The sequence below is a fragment of the Typopeltis vanoorti genome, chromosome 4 (genome assembly GCF_054136105.1).
Source record: "Typopeltis vanoorti isolate ZY-2024b chromosome 4, IOZ_Tvanoo_1.0, whole genome shotgun sequence".
NCBI classification, from domain to species: domain Eukaryota; kingdom Metazoa; phylum Arthropoda; class Arachnida; order Uropygi; family Thelyphonidae; genus Typopeltis; species Typopeltis vanoorti.
Window position 1 is genome coordinate 106,223,867 of NC_143552.1, and position 17,162 is coordinate 106,241,028.

At 37.0% G+C, this 17,162-nt stretch overlaps 1 protein-coding gene across 2 annotated transcripts in view; it reads right to left on the bottom strand.

Annotated features, from left to right (window-relative positions):
• Positions 1-17,162, bottom strand: part of Hacd2 (3-hydroxyacyl-CoA dehydratase 2) — a 226,783-nt gene that overhangs the window by 34,039 nt on the left and 175,582 nt on the right. For both annotated transcript variants that reach the window (XM_090391398.1, XM_090391399.1), the window contains exons 8-9: positions 16,943-17,049; positions 3,666-3,800 (exon numbers count right to left, since the gene is read on the bottom strand). In XM_090391398.1, the coding sequence (XP_090247524.1) occupies positions 3,666-3,800; positions 16,943-17,049 (242 nt within the window). The remainder of the gene's footprint in view (positions 1-3,665; positions 3,801-16,942; positions 17,050-17,162) is intronic.

Below are 17,162 nucleotides of genomic sequence, written 5' to 3' on the forward strand. Positions count from 1 at the left end.
ATAGCAGAAAAGATCCTTGCTCAGGGAGACAATACTAGAGTCTAAAGATTACTTACACAATATCTTATAAACTGCCGTATAGATTCAGATTACTGCAGTCGTGACCTAAATCTATTATTATATTCTCACTCTAAATCCTTCCTGCCAAAATAGGTTCTATTTTTATAAGTGGTAAGTTGGAATCGTAATCAGGCATGACTCAGGTTCAGGTAAATATGACATGTTTATTGGAATATCTAAAACACAATACAAAATTCATACACTCAATTATGCTCAATACTAACAACTCGAGCTAAGAGATTAACATATTCTAAACTAATTAAATCCTATAAGGCATGCTAAGCAGAGTACCTGCACATTGGGATATATATCAAATGACATGAAGTTAAGCTAAATTCCTTTCAGTAGTATTATTCATAAGAGAATTCGTAACAAACATTCTAATGTTACTGAGATACTAAATTCTACTATTCTTATCGCATTAAATTAATCCTATCACATACAAAATTACAAAGATCTCTTCCAAACAATTCTTCTTACTCTCAAAGGAGGTTAACTTTCTATATATAGAGAATAGTCCACAGAGTTCTTTAGGATACAGTTCTTAATTTCACATTCGTAAACAATCTTCTCTCTTCTAATGAAATTTCACACAATTTAGAGTAATAGCACCTTACTGAGCTTTTTCTGTGTCGTTCTGCACCACGTGTATGTCTGGATACTTCTCATCTATTGGCTGTCCATACATCAACGTAGGGGTTACGCTATCTTCATTCCTTCTGCCGAAAACGGACTCAAATCTTTGCGTTTCAGGAACAACTCGAGGGGACTTTTCAGCGACGGCTTGATTCTGCTAGGACTGGAATTTTTACCTTCAGCTTTGCATAGAATCCTACTTCATTTTAAGAACACTCGCAGTCCAACATATTATCACAGACTTCACGCACCCTTATGCGAAACTGCCTGCTAACTTCCGAACCACCAAAACAGGAAAACATTATGGCCAGACAGAATCTCCGATACAGAACTCGACCCCTTACATTCTTCGTTAGAGCGCCCCCTTTTTCGATGTCCCTTTTTCACACGACCCTATATCTTTTCACCTGCTTTGGGTTCATCCTTTGCTTTTACACTTGGATTCACAAAATACATGGCAACGTAACTTTCCAAGTAAGCTATAGCCGCTAGCGTTACGCTGTACACATGTAGCTTTATGCCTTCCAGGAATTATTACTTAGCAACTTTTTAGATGACTCACAGTAAATTTTACATAGCTTAAGTGAGGCTTAAATTTAAATCAGATTATCTCTCCTTTTAGACATACTTAAACATTAAATCTTAATATAATCACATCAGCTTAAATATAAGGCACTTGAAATAAAAAATACAAATTTTACATAAAGTGAAGAAGTTTCACTTTTAATTACAGCTGATGTGCAGGTATTTCTCTTTGCCAGCAAGTTTTATATGTTAGACTCTAAATGAATGATTTCTTTCTAAGATTCCTTCATTTAGGATCTAACAATTGTGACTAATTCATCTTCAGATGAAGTCCTTATAAGATTTTGTACATCCAGGATGGGATAATATTTTAACTTTTTTTTGTATTTTCCATAAAAATCTCCATCATTTTTGTTTTTTATTTCCTCTTTGTCTGTTCAGGATTCTTTTCAGTTTTGAAAAGGATGAGAAGTGTTCACAGCTAAGTTAAGAGAATGAGGAGGATCAAGGAACTTGATTTTTAAAATTGGGGAGTGAAAGTGCTAGATAAAGGTTTTGGAATTCACCTGAACATGAAATGTTTTTCATGCATGGCCTTGACAGTACCCCAGATTGTCCCTACTTGACTCCCAGAGTGGTCCTAAGTTTTTCCAATCTAAGAGCATAATTGATACTAACCAAGTTATAGAACTACTCTGGGAGTCAAGTAGGGAAAAGCTGGGGATACTGTCAAGGCCATGCACAAAAAAACTTTCATGTTCAGGTGAATTCCAAAAATTTTATCTTCACTTTACGACAAATAGTTGAGAAAGCATGGGAATATAACAAAGATCTATATTTAAGTTTTGTCGATCTGGAAAAGGCAAATGACAAGATGCCAAGAGAGAAGCTATTCAATACACTACAGTCATATGGTGTCAATGGGGCATTATATCAAGCAATACTTAGTCTTTATTTGAGTTGTAAGTCACCAGTTAGAAATGAAGGAAGTACAGGAAGATGGTTTAATGTTAACTCTGGTGTGAGACAGGGATGTACATTATCCCCTCTGTTATTCATTATCTATATGGATCACATCATGAAGGAAAGTGGTATTAAACATGATATCAGAATTGGATATGTTAAAGTCAGCTCTTTGCTTTATGCAGATGATGTTATACTTTTAAATAAATCCACTACAAGTCTGCAGGATTCCTTGACTAAACTGAATAACTGTTGTAATAGATATGGTATGAAGGTCAGCAATAAAAAGACAAAGACAATGAAAATAGGCAGAATCGTTGAAAATGTCAACTGCGTGAACAGAGAACCTGTGGAACAAGTGAAACATTTCAACTACTTAGGCATGATTTTTAGTGAAGATGGCAAATTAAATATGGAAATAGAAAACAGAATCAACAAAGTTGGTATGGTGGGAAGTCAATTGAATAAATTCATATGGAATAAGAGAGAAATTAGCCAAAACACTAAATTAGCAGTATACAAGACGGTGTTCAAACCAGTTGTAACTTATGGATCTGAGAGCTGGGTCAGAAGTAAAACACTTGACCACAGATATGAGAATCCTGAGAAAGATTAGAGGCGTGAACAGATGGCATCAATGGCAATATCATATTAAAAACGAGGATATTAGGAAAGAACTTGACATTGTCAGCATCCAGGAATGCATTAGCAGAGCTAATCTCAGGTGGTATGGTCACTTAAACAGAATGGGCGAGGAAAGATTAGCAAAACAAGTTTTCTCTGCCAGGTTGGCAGAAAAACGACCCAGAGGAAGACCAAGATATAGGTGGATTGATACTGTACAAAGTTCCTTAGATGATAGAAATACAAGATCTGATAAGGTTGGAATCTTGACAAGTAAAAGACTAATTTGGAGGAAAATTGTAGATAGGAAGTTAGTAATGATGTAAATTTTTCATGTAGTACTATTATATCCTGTACACCCCTTGAGGGTACATGGCAGGAATTTGATGATGACTTTCCACATTCATCTCTCCAACTTTAAAAATCATGTAGCTTGATCCTCCTTATTCTCTTAATTTAGCCTTGAATACTTCTCATCCTTTTCAAAACTGAAAAGCATCATGACCAGACAAAGACACGATAGTATTAAGGAAATTAAAAAAAAAAAAGTGGTCCAATTTTTTATGGCAACTGCAAAAAAAAAAAAAGTTTAATAAGTATTTTGAATAATGAGGCATTATTAGCTTACATGCAGAACTTCAAAAAGTGACTATTTTGAGGAAACAAGATTATATAGAATGCATCAATAAAAAAAAGTATGTTTGTTGTATTTGTTATCTTTAAAAATCATGTAAAAATCATATACGTACGTTTTGCCTAAAACATATATATATATTTTAGACAAAACAAACAAACAGTTACTTATTTAAAATAGCTATTCTTTCTGAATGAAGGTTTAAAAATGAATGAAATCATACCTGGAAAATATCCAGTAAGAAGAAAAATCCTAAGCACGGCTGGCAAGTAAAAGGAAAAATTCCACTGGTTTGGCAAGGATATGCTAAATCTGTCAGTTTCTTCAAAGTATGGAATGTTTCGCAAAATAATTATTCCTGCAATAGAAACTTTATATAGTAACAGCAGTATTTATATTTATTCATATAAATATATCAATTATGCTATTTCCTGTGTTATGTACCAGAAATTTTTCCCCCTGCCAAGAAAAGCTAAATGCTATTCTGTGTCATCTTCCTCCCCCCACCGCTTTTGGTCTATATTTATCCACTTCTTTTGGTAGCCAATATCTTTCCATCCTAAAAAGATGTTCTTTCCATTTCTCTCTATATTCCTTGATCTTTTCATTTACATTATAAATATTTCTTATATGGTCCAATTTTGTGCATCCTTTAATTGCTCTTAAAAATCTCATCTCTGCAGCTTGTATTTGATTTTCATCTTTCTTTTTAACAGTCCATGTTTCTGAACCATATAGTAGAGTCAGAGTGGCCATTACTTTATAAAATTTTAGTTTGAGTTTATCTTTATTTATCCACCAATTTTTTTTTTTATTCAGTGTCCTTTTAATGTTCTACAGATTTTCTGAAATTTATTTTTCATCTATATCATTAAGATATGTTATTATGCAGCCTGTGTCATCTGTTCTATTATTTTATTTTCTATAACTATTTTTGATCTAATAACATGATCTCGACTTCAAATGCCGTGACTTTTGTTTTCTTTTGTGAAAATTTTAAATTGTGTTGTTGGCTTATTTTGTTTAATTCATAAACTTCATTGTCTTGTAATATAATCTGATCATCTGCATACAACATTGCATTGATAACAGTTCTTCTGGTTAACTGGATACCTTGTTTTAGTGTTGTTTTCCACATTTTAATAATCTGATCAATATAAATATATATATATATATATATATATATATATATATATATTGAACAGATTTGGAGATAAGCTACATCCCTGTCTGATGTCCTGATTTATTTCAATCTCTTCTTTTAATTTGTTTTAACACACAAATGTTGTCTATACATGATCCTCCATGTTTGAAACCATTTTGTTCTTCTGAGAGTAGATTGTATGCAATATTTCTACATCTTTTATTCAGGATTTTACTATAAATTTTGCAACCTGTATGTAATAAACTTATTCCTTGGAAATTTCTGCAATCATTTCTGTCTCCTTTCTTAAATACAGATCTAATCTTAGCTTTAAACCAATTTGATGGAACCTCACATTTCTTCCAACAGTTATTAATTTTAAGATTCTGTGATGTAAATATTCTTGGCCATATTTCCAGCTCTGTACTTATGCATCTAATGTGATTGATTTTCTGTTTTTTGATTTTAATTGCTTCTGTTAGTTCTTCCAATTTTATTGGTTCTATATCATTTCTGATTTCTTCATTATTTTCTGTAATTAAATTTGGGTCATACCAAATTTAAATTCATATAATGTTCCATTGTTTCCCCTTGTATTATGTTGATTTGTGCTATATCTCTTTCTTTGTTGTATTTCCTTAATATTTATCTTTATCTGGTCACTTCTGACTAAAGGTGAGTTGGTTGGTCTCATACAGAGGTAGAGAGTTTTTCACACAGAAACTCGGGTTTTTCATCCCTCAGAACAGGCAAACCTGCCCATGAACACACATGGATTTACAGTCATAAAATACATACTTAATCCCTCACTAGGAGGGTTCAACTTGTCCTAAAGAACGGTTTATGAATGGGGTGAACCCATACAAATAAATGAATAAAAATAAATAAATAAATCTGTCCCAAGCGTCTTGGTGTACTATGGTTTTAGCTGTATTTCTTTTGTTTTTGTATATTTCTTCTGTTTCCTTTGTATGTTTTTGAAGGAGTGATTTGTATGCCATTTGTTTTTCTTTTATTGCATTTTATATATCTGTGTTCCAGATTTGTAATGTTTTTCTTTTTAATATTTTTTTTTTTCCCCAAGAATTACAATATTACAGAATTACAATAATCACAATACTATAAAAATAAAAAGCCTTCAAAACCACTTTCTAATAACAAGCAAACTGACAAAGAGCACATTACTAACTCCATAGTTCCCTAAGTTGGGAGACTTCTGAAATAATCAAAAAATATTTAACAAATACCACCAAAGTATCAACTACCTAAAAAAACCATTCAAACTGACTTCCCTTATCTACTCTCCTGAAGATCAAATCCACCAATTATCAGCACCAGAAATTTAAGATACGAAGTGGTATCAAAAAGTTTCAAGCCTAGGTTTGTAACACACCAACAGATGGCAGCACAAGGCTGCACACATAGTCACAGGGAGCACCTACCTTCATAAGTGAGTGTGCCAAAAGACATCTTCCTGTGTACATCGGGAGCTGTGCAACTGATGCTATTCTGACCACCTGCGTTACCACACATCTATGATTTCATCATGGACAACAAGTTAGAACAAAGAGCAAATGTGAAATTCTGCATGAAACTGGGCAAATCTGCCACAGAGACATTTGATGTGATTCGGCAAGTTTATGGCGATGCTGCAATGAGTCGTTCGAGGTGTTTTGAGTGGTATGTGTGCTTCAAGAGTGGAAGAACATCACTGGAAGACGATGAGAGATCAGGAAGACCTTCAACGAGTTCAACCCCCAAAAATGTCGAAACCATTCGGCAACTTGTGCATGAGGATCGTTGGAGAACACTCCACAACATTGCAATTTTGGTGCGATTTGAACATGCGCCGCGTTGCTGCAAAGTTCACTACTAGGCTGCTGACCCAGGAGCAGAAGGAACACCACATCGAAGTGTGCCAAGAACTCTATTAGCGTGCCGTGGATGACCCATCCTTCATGACGAGGATCATTACCGGTGACGAAACTTGGGTGTATGGAGAAGAGCCCATCATCTCCATGACTGAAAAAGGCGAGGCAGGTCCGCAGCTCGACCAAGTGCATGCTCATAGTCTTTTTTGACATTTGTGACATTGTGCATCAAGAATTTGTCCTCAGGGGCCAGACCGTCAAGAGCAAGTTCTACTGCCAGGTTTTAAGGTGTCTGAGGGAGGACATTCGGCAAAAGTGACCAGATCTGTGGAGCGCGAAAAACTGGATGCTCCATGATGACAATGCACCCTGTCACCGAGCTCTCCTCACACGTGAGTTTCTCACCAGAAACAACATGATCTCACTTCTGCACCCACCCTACTCACCAGATTTGGCTCCTGCAGACTTCACCCCTCTTCCCGAAGATGAAGATCCAGCTCAAAGGTCACCGTTTTGACACCAATGCAAAGATCCAGCTCAAAAGTCACCGTTTTGACACCAATGCAAAGATCCAGCGCGAATCACAGAAGGTGCTTGACATGCTTTGAAAAGAAGACTTCCAGGACACATTCCAGAAGTGGCAAGAATGCTGGGAGCACTGTATCAATATGCAAGGGGACTATTTTGAAGGTGATAGTGTGTAAACGTAAATAAATAAAGTAGTTTCTCGTAAATAGAGCTAGTCTCGAAACCTTTTGATACCACCTCGTACATTGTTAATATAAATTTGCCTATTATGGGCAATCTGAAAGATCTACAACATACAACAAAACTATATATAAAAGTTATTTCAAAAGTTCTGCATAATACTCTTATTAACAAAATACATTTACAGATCAATATACTCTCCATTCTGGCTTATCACTGCTGCTGAAAGTTTAAGCAAGTTTAAGTCTTGTATTCCTTATAGCAATTTTTTATTTTTTTATGTTGGGCCCATACATGACAGGTTGGTTGATCAACCTATAGTATGTTAGTACTGTATATGTGTAAACAAGTTTCTCCTTGTTTACATTTGTTTAAAAGTCTGTATTCCTTGGGAAATACATCAGGGGAAAGACTGTTCCAAATACAGCAGTAGCAGATAGGAGGAACAGAAACTTATTCTGTGGGTTTCGAGCTGTACTGTGAAAGGATGTTGGGCAGCAGCTGTACATGTTCCAATGGGCTTAGTACTAAGTAGGGGAATTACTGATGCTATTTCAGATGAACATTTGCCATGGAAATATTTATAGAATACACAAATTGCAGAGACCAAATGTTTATGTGAAAGTGAGGAGAGTGAGTTGGTAAGCGATAGGTTATTTATCAACCTACCTGCTTTCCTATTATATATTTGGTTTAATCCTTTATCCAAGTGTAAGCAAACAAAGTTTGCGCCTGAAGTATTTTCAGGACTGGGGCAACTCGTGGCAAAGGTAGAATAATTCTCATCACTTGCCTTAGTATCCCATAATGCAAAGCACACATCCTTGCAGATATGTATAATGCTATGCTCTCCTCTGCATTAGGTCAAGCATTTTGAAGGAGTTTTTAGGAGTCCCACTCCAAATGTGAGAGCAGTATTCAATAGCTGGGTGGATTTGTGATTTGTATAAGATTAACAGCTGTTTAGAGGTGAAGTAACGTCTTGAGCAAAAGAGAAATCCCAGTTTTTTTGGAAACTGAGGATGCAATGGTTGTGATGTGTTTATGCTAGGAGAAGCCTGATGTCAGGGTAATTCCGAGAAGAGAAATCTCATTTTGTCTGGGAATTTGAGTGTTATCAGAAACAATGCTGGGGGTAAATTGGTTCGTTTTGTGAGAAATAAGACAGAACTGGGTTTTACTAGCATTGAAGTTGATGAGGTTATCTGAGCCCCATTGGAGAATAGCTTGGCGGATACTAAGAGCAGTGATGGTTGATGTTTTGTAGGTTAAAGTGAGTTGTGTAGAGTAAGGTTTGTCAAATGAAAGAGAAGTGCAATGTGCTGTCATCTGCAAAACTGTGTATTGGTTGGTGAGAGGGTAGGGAACCATCTGCCATCACACATAGTGTGCATCCAGACAGAAAGCTGGCAATCTAACTGCAGAAGTCCTGAGACAGTCTAAATGATAGGAGTTTGCTTAATAAACCTTTGTGCCCAACCCGGTCAAACACTTTGGAGATATCAAGTGCAACCACTTGAGATTCACCAAATTTCTCCATGGCATTTGTCCAGAGATGGGTGATATATGAGAGTAGCTCTTCTGTTGATCGGCAGCAACGGAATCCATACTGGCAGTTGTTTATTAGGTAGGTGCCTTCAAGGTAGTGTAGGAATTGGGAATTGACTTTTTTTCATTATTTTAGACAGGACTGAGGTGAGTGAGATAGGGAGGTAATTGGATGGCAGTGACTTGTCGCCCTTCTTGGGAATGGATCGAATATAAGTCCATTTCCAGGCTGTGATACAGATACCAGTGGAGTAAGAGAGTATATACAGGTAACATAGGAAAGGAGTCAGTTCTGGTGCACAAACGTTTAGGACAATTAGAGGAATGCCATCAGGACCAGGAGACTTTTTTGTGTCTAATTTAGACAATAGGTTTCTGATATCTCTTTCTGGCAAAAAGACATAAGGGGGTATTGTGTGTTGGGCATTTGGAATGGTTGGGGGGGCATTTACCATTGTCAGTTATGCATGCATTGGAAGCAAAGTGTGAAGCCAGAAGATTGGCTTTTTCTGTGGATGATGATGCAATAGACCCATGTGGGTATGATAGGATGGAAATGGTGTAGGGCAAAAGTTACGGTTGCCATTTGGGCAGGCTGCAAGTTTCCTGCTTTTTGCCTGTTCAAATTCTGTTTTGGAAGTATTGATAGCTTCCTTGTGTCTGTTTCGGGCTTCAGTATAAACACTGAAGGTGGACTGGAGTTATTCATTTGAGCCAGTTGTGGTATGCTTGATTTTTCATTTGTACAGCCTTCGCACATCTTTTGGAGAACCAGATTTAGATAGGGGAATGGCAATTCAGAGAAGTATGGGGAATGTATGTTTCCATGCCAGTGAGGATTACTTTGGTGATATGTTCGGTGCATATGTTTGGGGAAGACTGGAAACAATAGTCCAACTATGGAAATGAAGCATGGTAGTCTTGGAGGCTGTCCCACTTGGCACTGTTATAATGCCAAACTATTCTTGTGTGGGAGTGACTGTGTAAGCGTTGTTGCATGGGGGAGGAGATGAGCACTGAATTGTGGTCAGAATTACCCAGAGGGCTGACTACATTCATTGCATATTTGAAAGGGTAACTGATAAGGAAGAGATCTAGGGTATTTGGAGAGTGGTTCGAGTTACCTAGTATTCTGGTGGGCATGTGAACAATTTGTGTATGGTCATTAGTGATGGCAAATGTTTCAGCATCTCTGCCTGCAAGATCCACACAACTAGAGAAGGAAAGCCAGTTGGTATTATGGACATTAAAATCTCCTAGAAGGATGATTTCATTCTTAGGAGAGTGGGACTGGAGGAAATAAATTTTTAAGGAGAGGAATTAAAGAGCTCAGAGTGGTTGGACATTAGGAGATTGATAGATAACAGCAGATGAATTTGACTGAGTGGGGAAGGGATATTTTCAACAAAAGAAGGACAAAGTTGGGCAATTCTAGGTTAGGTACTCTATGGCAGAGTATGCCAGAGCAGCAGATATGTGCAGATGCCACCCTTGTGTCGAAAGCAGTTAAACAGTGTTATGTTGGAGGTTTAATGGATTTTTTACAACACTCAAAAAGAATTAAAATTGAATTTAATACTTCCTATATTTTGTCCTAGTCACTAGGACATCTATGGGGATTACAAAAAACAATTAATGTAACATGCACACAAAAACTTACAATACTAAGCCCAACCACGTGGGCGACACTAAAGTCCTATCTAGGTGGAGCGCCCTCTAAGGGCGGTAGTAGGTGGCTTGGAATGTAAGGTGGGACCTCTGGTGATGAGTGTTTCCCAAATCTTCAGAAGCTTATTGCAACCATATTTATTAAGATTTGGTTGGTTTCTGAGAGCTGCTGCTGCTGCTTCTAAGAAAAGTCTCTCTTTCTTGAATTTGCTGTGGTGGAGCATGGTGGTTTTCTTCCATGATACGCTGTGGGTGGTGTCCAACACATGGTCAGCCAAGCCTGAATGGCCATAGTTGTGTTTAACGATGTACGACTTGTGTTCCTCCAGGCGGATGGATGCTGATCTGCCTGTCTGTCCAAAGTACGCAAGCTTACAGGAACAGAGTACTTTGTAAACTCCAGGCAGAGAGAGAGAGGAGGGAGCTGATCTTTCGTAGACCGGATAAGGGTAGCAAGTTTGCGGTAGGGCTTATGCTGTGTGTAGGTTATACTTTTTTAGTATCTTGGCTATTTTTTCCGAAGTGCCATGGATGTAGGGTATGGTGATGGCATTTTTAAAATCTTGTTGACGAGAGGGACGGGGAATGGGGGAGGAATTGATTTTTTTTTGATACTGTGTTCACTGTAGCCATTGGAGAGGAAAGTTCTGTGTATGTGGTTAAGCTCAGTAGTGAGGGAGGTTCCACTGGAACAAAGATTGTGGGCTCTCTTGGTAAGAGTTTTAATGATGCCATATGGTTGTGAGGGGTGGTGGTGGGAGAGTTTGTGAATGCATCTGCCTGCGTGTGTGGGTTTTCTGTATACAGAGAAGGCAAGTGTATCATTAGGCAGGCGTGTGACTAAGGTGTCTAGGAAGGGTAAACAATTGTTCTTTTCTTTTTCCATAGTAAACTGGATTCTTGGATGTAGGCTATTGAGATGACTGAGGAAGGAGTCTAACGTGTCTGGGCCATGAGGCCAAATAGAGAACACATCATCTACATATCTTAGCCAGATAGACGGTTTGAGTGGGGCTGAGTCTAAGGCTCATTTTTCGAAATCTTCCATATAGAAATTGGCAAGGGGGTGAGGGGGGGGGGAACCCATGGCAGTTCCCTCTATCTGCTTGTAGATTTTGTTCTTCCAAGAGAAATACCCAGAGTGGATGGCAAAGGAAAAGAGATCTAAGATGTCAGAGGGAAAAACGTTTTCTAAGAGAGATAAAGTGTCAGTTAAGGGAATATTGGTAAACAATGAGGAGATATCAAAGCTTACTAATATGTCTGTATTATTCAAGGTTAAATTTTCTGTGAGGGCTTTAAAGTGGATCGAGTTTTTTATATAGGATGTGAAATTTCCGGTGAGGGGGGACAGAGAGTTGGCCAGCTGTTTAGACAGTCTGTAACAAGGTGCATTGGTGGCATCTACTATAGGCCTGAGTGGGGAATTGGGTTTGTGGATTTTTGGTAAACCGTATATTCGGGGGGGACGGGAGCGGAAAGGTTTAAGTTTTTTTGTGACGTCAGGGGGCCAGGAGGTTACTTTTTTAAGTAATGTAAAGTAAACGTTTACTTTTTTAAGTAAAGTAAAGTAAACCTACCAAAAATCCACAAACCCAATTAAACCTCCAACATAATGTCCTCACAGCATTTAAGCCTCTACACAAGAAAGTTAAAGTGTGTAGTTTGGAAGATTGAGATGGATAGTGCTGGGGTGAGAGGTGAGATTTGAGTTTCTGCTAAAAAGATTAAGTAAGGTTTAGTGGACTGCAGATGGTAGTGGACACTATTAAGGTTGGAGTTGAGGCCACGGATGTTGGTAAAATGAATATGCAAGGTTCTGTGAGGCATGTATTTGACCGCAAGGGTCTTGCATGTTTCCTATCCAGTGCCTGTATACTGGTCTCTTTGGTGGCATCACTTGACATTTGCACTAGTTTGGCTTGGCTTGTTTGTAGTCTATGATCCAACTGTTGTCTCCATTTTGGCATTTTTCTTCAAGTTGTCTTCGAAGTTGGCATGTTTGTTCTCTCTGGGCAAATATTAAGTCAGGTCGAGCAAGTATGCATAATTGGGGCAGGTGTCCTTTGACAATATTTCTGAGATCAAAGTTGCATTCTCTGCTAATTTGCTGATGTCTTCTTTTAATGATTTACCGTTTTCCATTAGAAAGTTCAGAATAACGGCATTGAGTCTCTTGTTTTAGGTCTCAATTGACTCGTACTGTTGTTGCAATTAGGTGGTGGAGTTTATTAGTGGGCAAGGGTGCACTTACGATCGAGCGCTGGTCGTCAAGTATCTTAAGCTTAGTTTCCAGTGCTTGAATTTTGGAAGAGAAAGTTTTGATCATTCTATTAAGGTGTTGTTCAAGGTTTTTCAACATGTTTCCTAAGTTTGGTAGCTGTTTTATGAAAGGAAAGCACATCGAACAGAAGAAGAGCTGATTGAGATCAATAGAAAGCTTGTGCACCGATTCATTAATTTTTGCACAGGAAGCATGTGGCCAGTGGCAACAGAAATTGCATAATATACCTTTTTTTTTTCCCCTTTCGGTAACTTCAGTTTTACAACTGCAGCACTTCATATTGTCATTCAGTTTGTTAGTGATCGATGGTACTACACTGCCGAGACTCGAGGTACTGATTTGTCGTTGGTCATTGTTGCCGCCATCTTTACTTTGCCGGTAGGCATAGTGGGCACTTTCATGTGGCTGTTTTTAATTGTAAAGATAACTGATTTGGTGGACTATGGGTACTTACAAGTTGTGCAGAAGTAACTGCCTGCTTAGTACCTTCTGTTAGCTTTCTGTTTACTGATTATTTTGCAAAAACACTTGCAATAACAATAAAAAAAAAACCAATGTTTTGCTGATGCATTGGTAAAGTTAGATCTTCTGTAGCTCATTCATTTTAATGATGCCCTTTGAACAGAAAGACCCGGATTCAAATCCCACCCAGGATGCAAAGAACCTTTATCAGGGATTTTCAACTGAAGGCTACTTAGCCAATCTTATACAGGGGGTTGCAGAGTTTTTCCCCACCGAGAAACACTGGTTTTTGATCCCAGATCAAAAACCAGAAAGAGAAACACAATTTACAGTCATAGAACACTACAAGAATATGGATTACCAACCCTATTCGGTACGATTTGATTTCAATGGTATGGTGTGAGTCTATGCATAAGCATAAAACAGGAAGAAAGGTTGGTAGAGTCAGGTCACTTCAGCAGAAATCTTGTCAATGGTACCAAAGCATTTCCCAGGAAGTGTTTTTTTTTTTTTTTTTTTTTTTTTTAAACTTATGGAAAACAAAGACTGGAAGGTACTTGTCATTTGTATTTTTCCATAAGATCAGATACTTCATGTGAAATGTGGCCTCACTGTCATACCAAATGCACATCTGAAATATTGTCATACTTTTTCCCTTCATTCTGAAGTCTTATTTTGCAGAACAAAAAGCAGAAACAGAAAATGAGATGTTTTTAAATTCAGTATCTGACTTATATAATTCAAGTGAAAAGTGAAAACTATTACATCATCTTACTGGTCATACATGAGCAGTGTGCAAGAACTTTTGAAATGATTTTCTTATTTATGAGTCATTACAGAAAAAAAGAAAAAAGCGGACTATATTCTTGACACCATTCAAGCATTAAAAGTGAGAAAAACTACTAACTTAAAAACACAAAGCTTTGGAAGTAAAAGAGAATTAGGATAAGTGCTACAGAACACTTCTAATTCAAGTAAATTTGGATGCAAAAAATCTAAGATTTGGGATGAATGTCATTCTTAGCAAAAGCCAATAAAACAGGCCATCCTTGATATAGTTAATCAGTAATTAGGAAGTACTTTGAATTATTATGCAGGCACCAGGGAATCAAGGACTCATTGACAGAGGCTTCTTCCAGTTCATATAATATATAAATATTAGTCATATCACACTCTTTAAAAACATTAATCCAAAATTCGCTCACAACATCCACTGGTAATCCATTCCAAACACACACACACACACACACACGCACGCACGCTATATGCCGCCATACTTCCTAACCATACCAATACTCAGTTTCAAAGGATCACCCCGAGTTTACCCTTACCTGCAGCAAGCTGTAAAATCTCAATCCTGCCTATCTTATGTTCTCTCTTCTATCTATTAATCAAACTTTGAAGACCACATTCTCTGTCTCTTCTCATATACTCAATTCCACAGACCAGATATTGTCCTGATTATCCTTAATGACCTTTTCAATTGTCTCACCTCTTCTGAATTCGTGCAATGATATTTGAGACATCATGTTGGGCTTATCAAAGCCTACACAATGAAAGAATAGCTTCCTTATTTCTACAAGTTAGTGTTCTCTTCAACTCTGCATCATCAGCAAATAATTATATATTACTATCCAGATCAATATGTTAAATAATATTTGTGAAAGTCCAAAGAAGTATCACAGTGTATTGTATACAAGTAGGAAGGTAACCACTAGGATATCATAGTGGAACATTGTGATACTCCAGTGGCCACCTTCAGCACTTCCGTACATTACTCTTTGATACACATCAGTCACGTAGTCTCTTATCCATGTCAAAAGAACTATTTTACATTATCATTTCTTTCCATTATACAATAACTGAAGAATCGTGTTAAATGTCTAATAAATTTAGTTTAATCCTTGCAAAGGTGGAGCAAGCTACCAACACTCCTGACTCAGTATCTCCTACAATGCAAAACACATCTCCTTGCGGATATGTCTAATGTTATGCATTAAAGGAAAGGCCACTACCCAGACTAGTTTCAACCTTTATTGAGGTCTCTTCAGTGGGTGCCAGGCCCAAGTTGAGATACCAGGCAGAAGCATTAGCAGGTCATCTCTACCTATAGGAGTTGCCAAATGGTGTGCCACCCTTTTTTTAATAAATTACTCTGGATTTAGAGAAAGATGTTGAAAGTTTATTTAGTTTTGCATTGTAGGAGATACTGAGACAGGAGTGTTGGTATCTTGCTCCACCTTTGCAACGAGTTGCCCTGGTGTTGTACCACCTTACCCCAGTCCTGAAGATACTTTCAGGCGCAAACTTTGTTTGCTCACACTTGGATAAAGGATTAAACTAAATTTATTATACTCTAACCAAGTGAAAAATAAACTTTCAACATGTTATGGGAAAATACAGAGGTATTATGGCATATATATATATTGTCCTCACCCAACTCTGTTCAATTTTATAATAGGGTTGCAGCCTGCTAAACAAGTCCTACCTGTGACAAAGTCATGCTCTCATCTAAAAAGGAAAAAAGTGCTATCTATCTATCCACCTTTGGTGGGTACAGATCCAGAAATATTGACAGGTCTATAACAGGTTATAGCAGTGTATGTGTGTGTATATATATATATATATATATATATATATATATTCCACTCATTAGGAATTGTGCTCGTGTTGAGACAAGCTGAATAACCAGGTCAGAGACGCTACTAATTCTCTTGCACATGCCTTCAGCACTTTTGTTGATATCTCATGTGATCCAACTGTGTTCAAATCAAATTCTTACAATAGTTTCAATACTGCCAAATGATCCATCCTTTTGTCTAGTTCTGACTCTATCCATCCAGTTCCAGTCTGACCATCCAGTTAGCTAATAGCTCTGCATGGGATATATACCATACTAAAGTGATCATTTTTGCCATTTCTAAAGCACATAACACTTTCAGATGATTTAAAAGTAACAGAAGTTATTCTTTCATGGTCATTTTTTCTTTTTATTTGCCACACAGCAATAAAATTTCTCTTGGTTTCCCTTTGACTGTAAGATTAATTGCTTTTCACAGCCTGATTTTTATCTTTCTTACCTAGCCTGCTTTTTTTATACTGCTCTTGGACTTGTCATCACCTTTCTTCTGTTACTATATCCACAATATTTTCTTATTATGCAGCCTTTATGGCATTGAAGTCTTATCCATAAATTTAATTCTCATACAATTCCTTATCTCGACTTGAGATGCAGTGAATTACAGCTTCTTTCAGACTTCCTTTGACTACTTCCTATGCACTGCTGATTCTTTTACCATGCAGATTTTTTTATGCTAATAAACTGTTAACAAACATGTTTCTTATCAAATCATTTTACAGAAATGTAGGTTTGGAAAAAATCACTGACCATGGTGTTAATTAAATTACATTTACATGAACACTTTAATTTTGCAACCAGGAAGGAAGTTCTCTTTCCAGAAGAACGACTGCCTGGAAAAATGCAATGGGATTGTCCATTAACATGCTTTCGTTCTGAATAGCTGGTGACTACCCTTCTAATATATTCTATAGATTAAAAAAAAAAATGCGACTGCAAGCTTGGGTTGATTTGAAATGAGTTGTTAGTAAGTAGCCACTTGTTTTGTAGAGGAAGGAAAATAGTAAAAAGAATTTTGTGATGTATGTTTAAAGCTTGCATTTTTTTATTAAGCAATTTTGATACTTTATTAACTACTTAAAAAAAATAATTACTGGAAAAGAAATAAATCTGCATGATTATTTTTCAATGGCAATATTACATTGCTAAGAATTCAGAATGGTAACAGTAAGCCTACCTTCACATATAAATCCTAGTGGATAAAGTGGTATCCAAAGAGTGTATCTCAGCCATGTAAGAAAGCCAATGTCAACATTATATACTCGAAGCATATAGTATGGATACCTTAAGAGAAAAATGCAAAATAAAAAAAAGAGGGAAATGGGGGGAAAAAAAAGGACATTAGGTGTTGCAAAAAAATAAATATGCTAATGAATATACATATTCATTTGTTATTA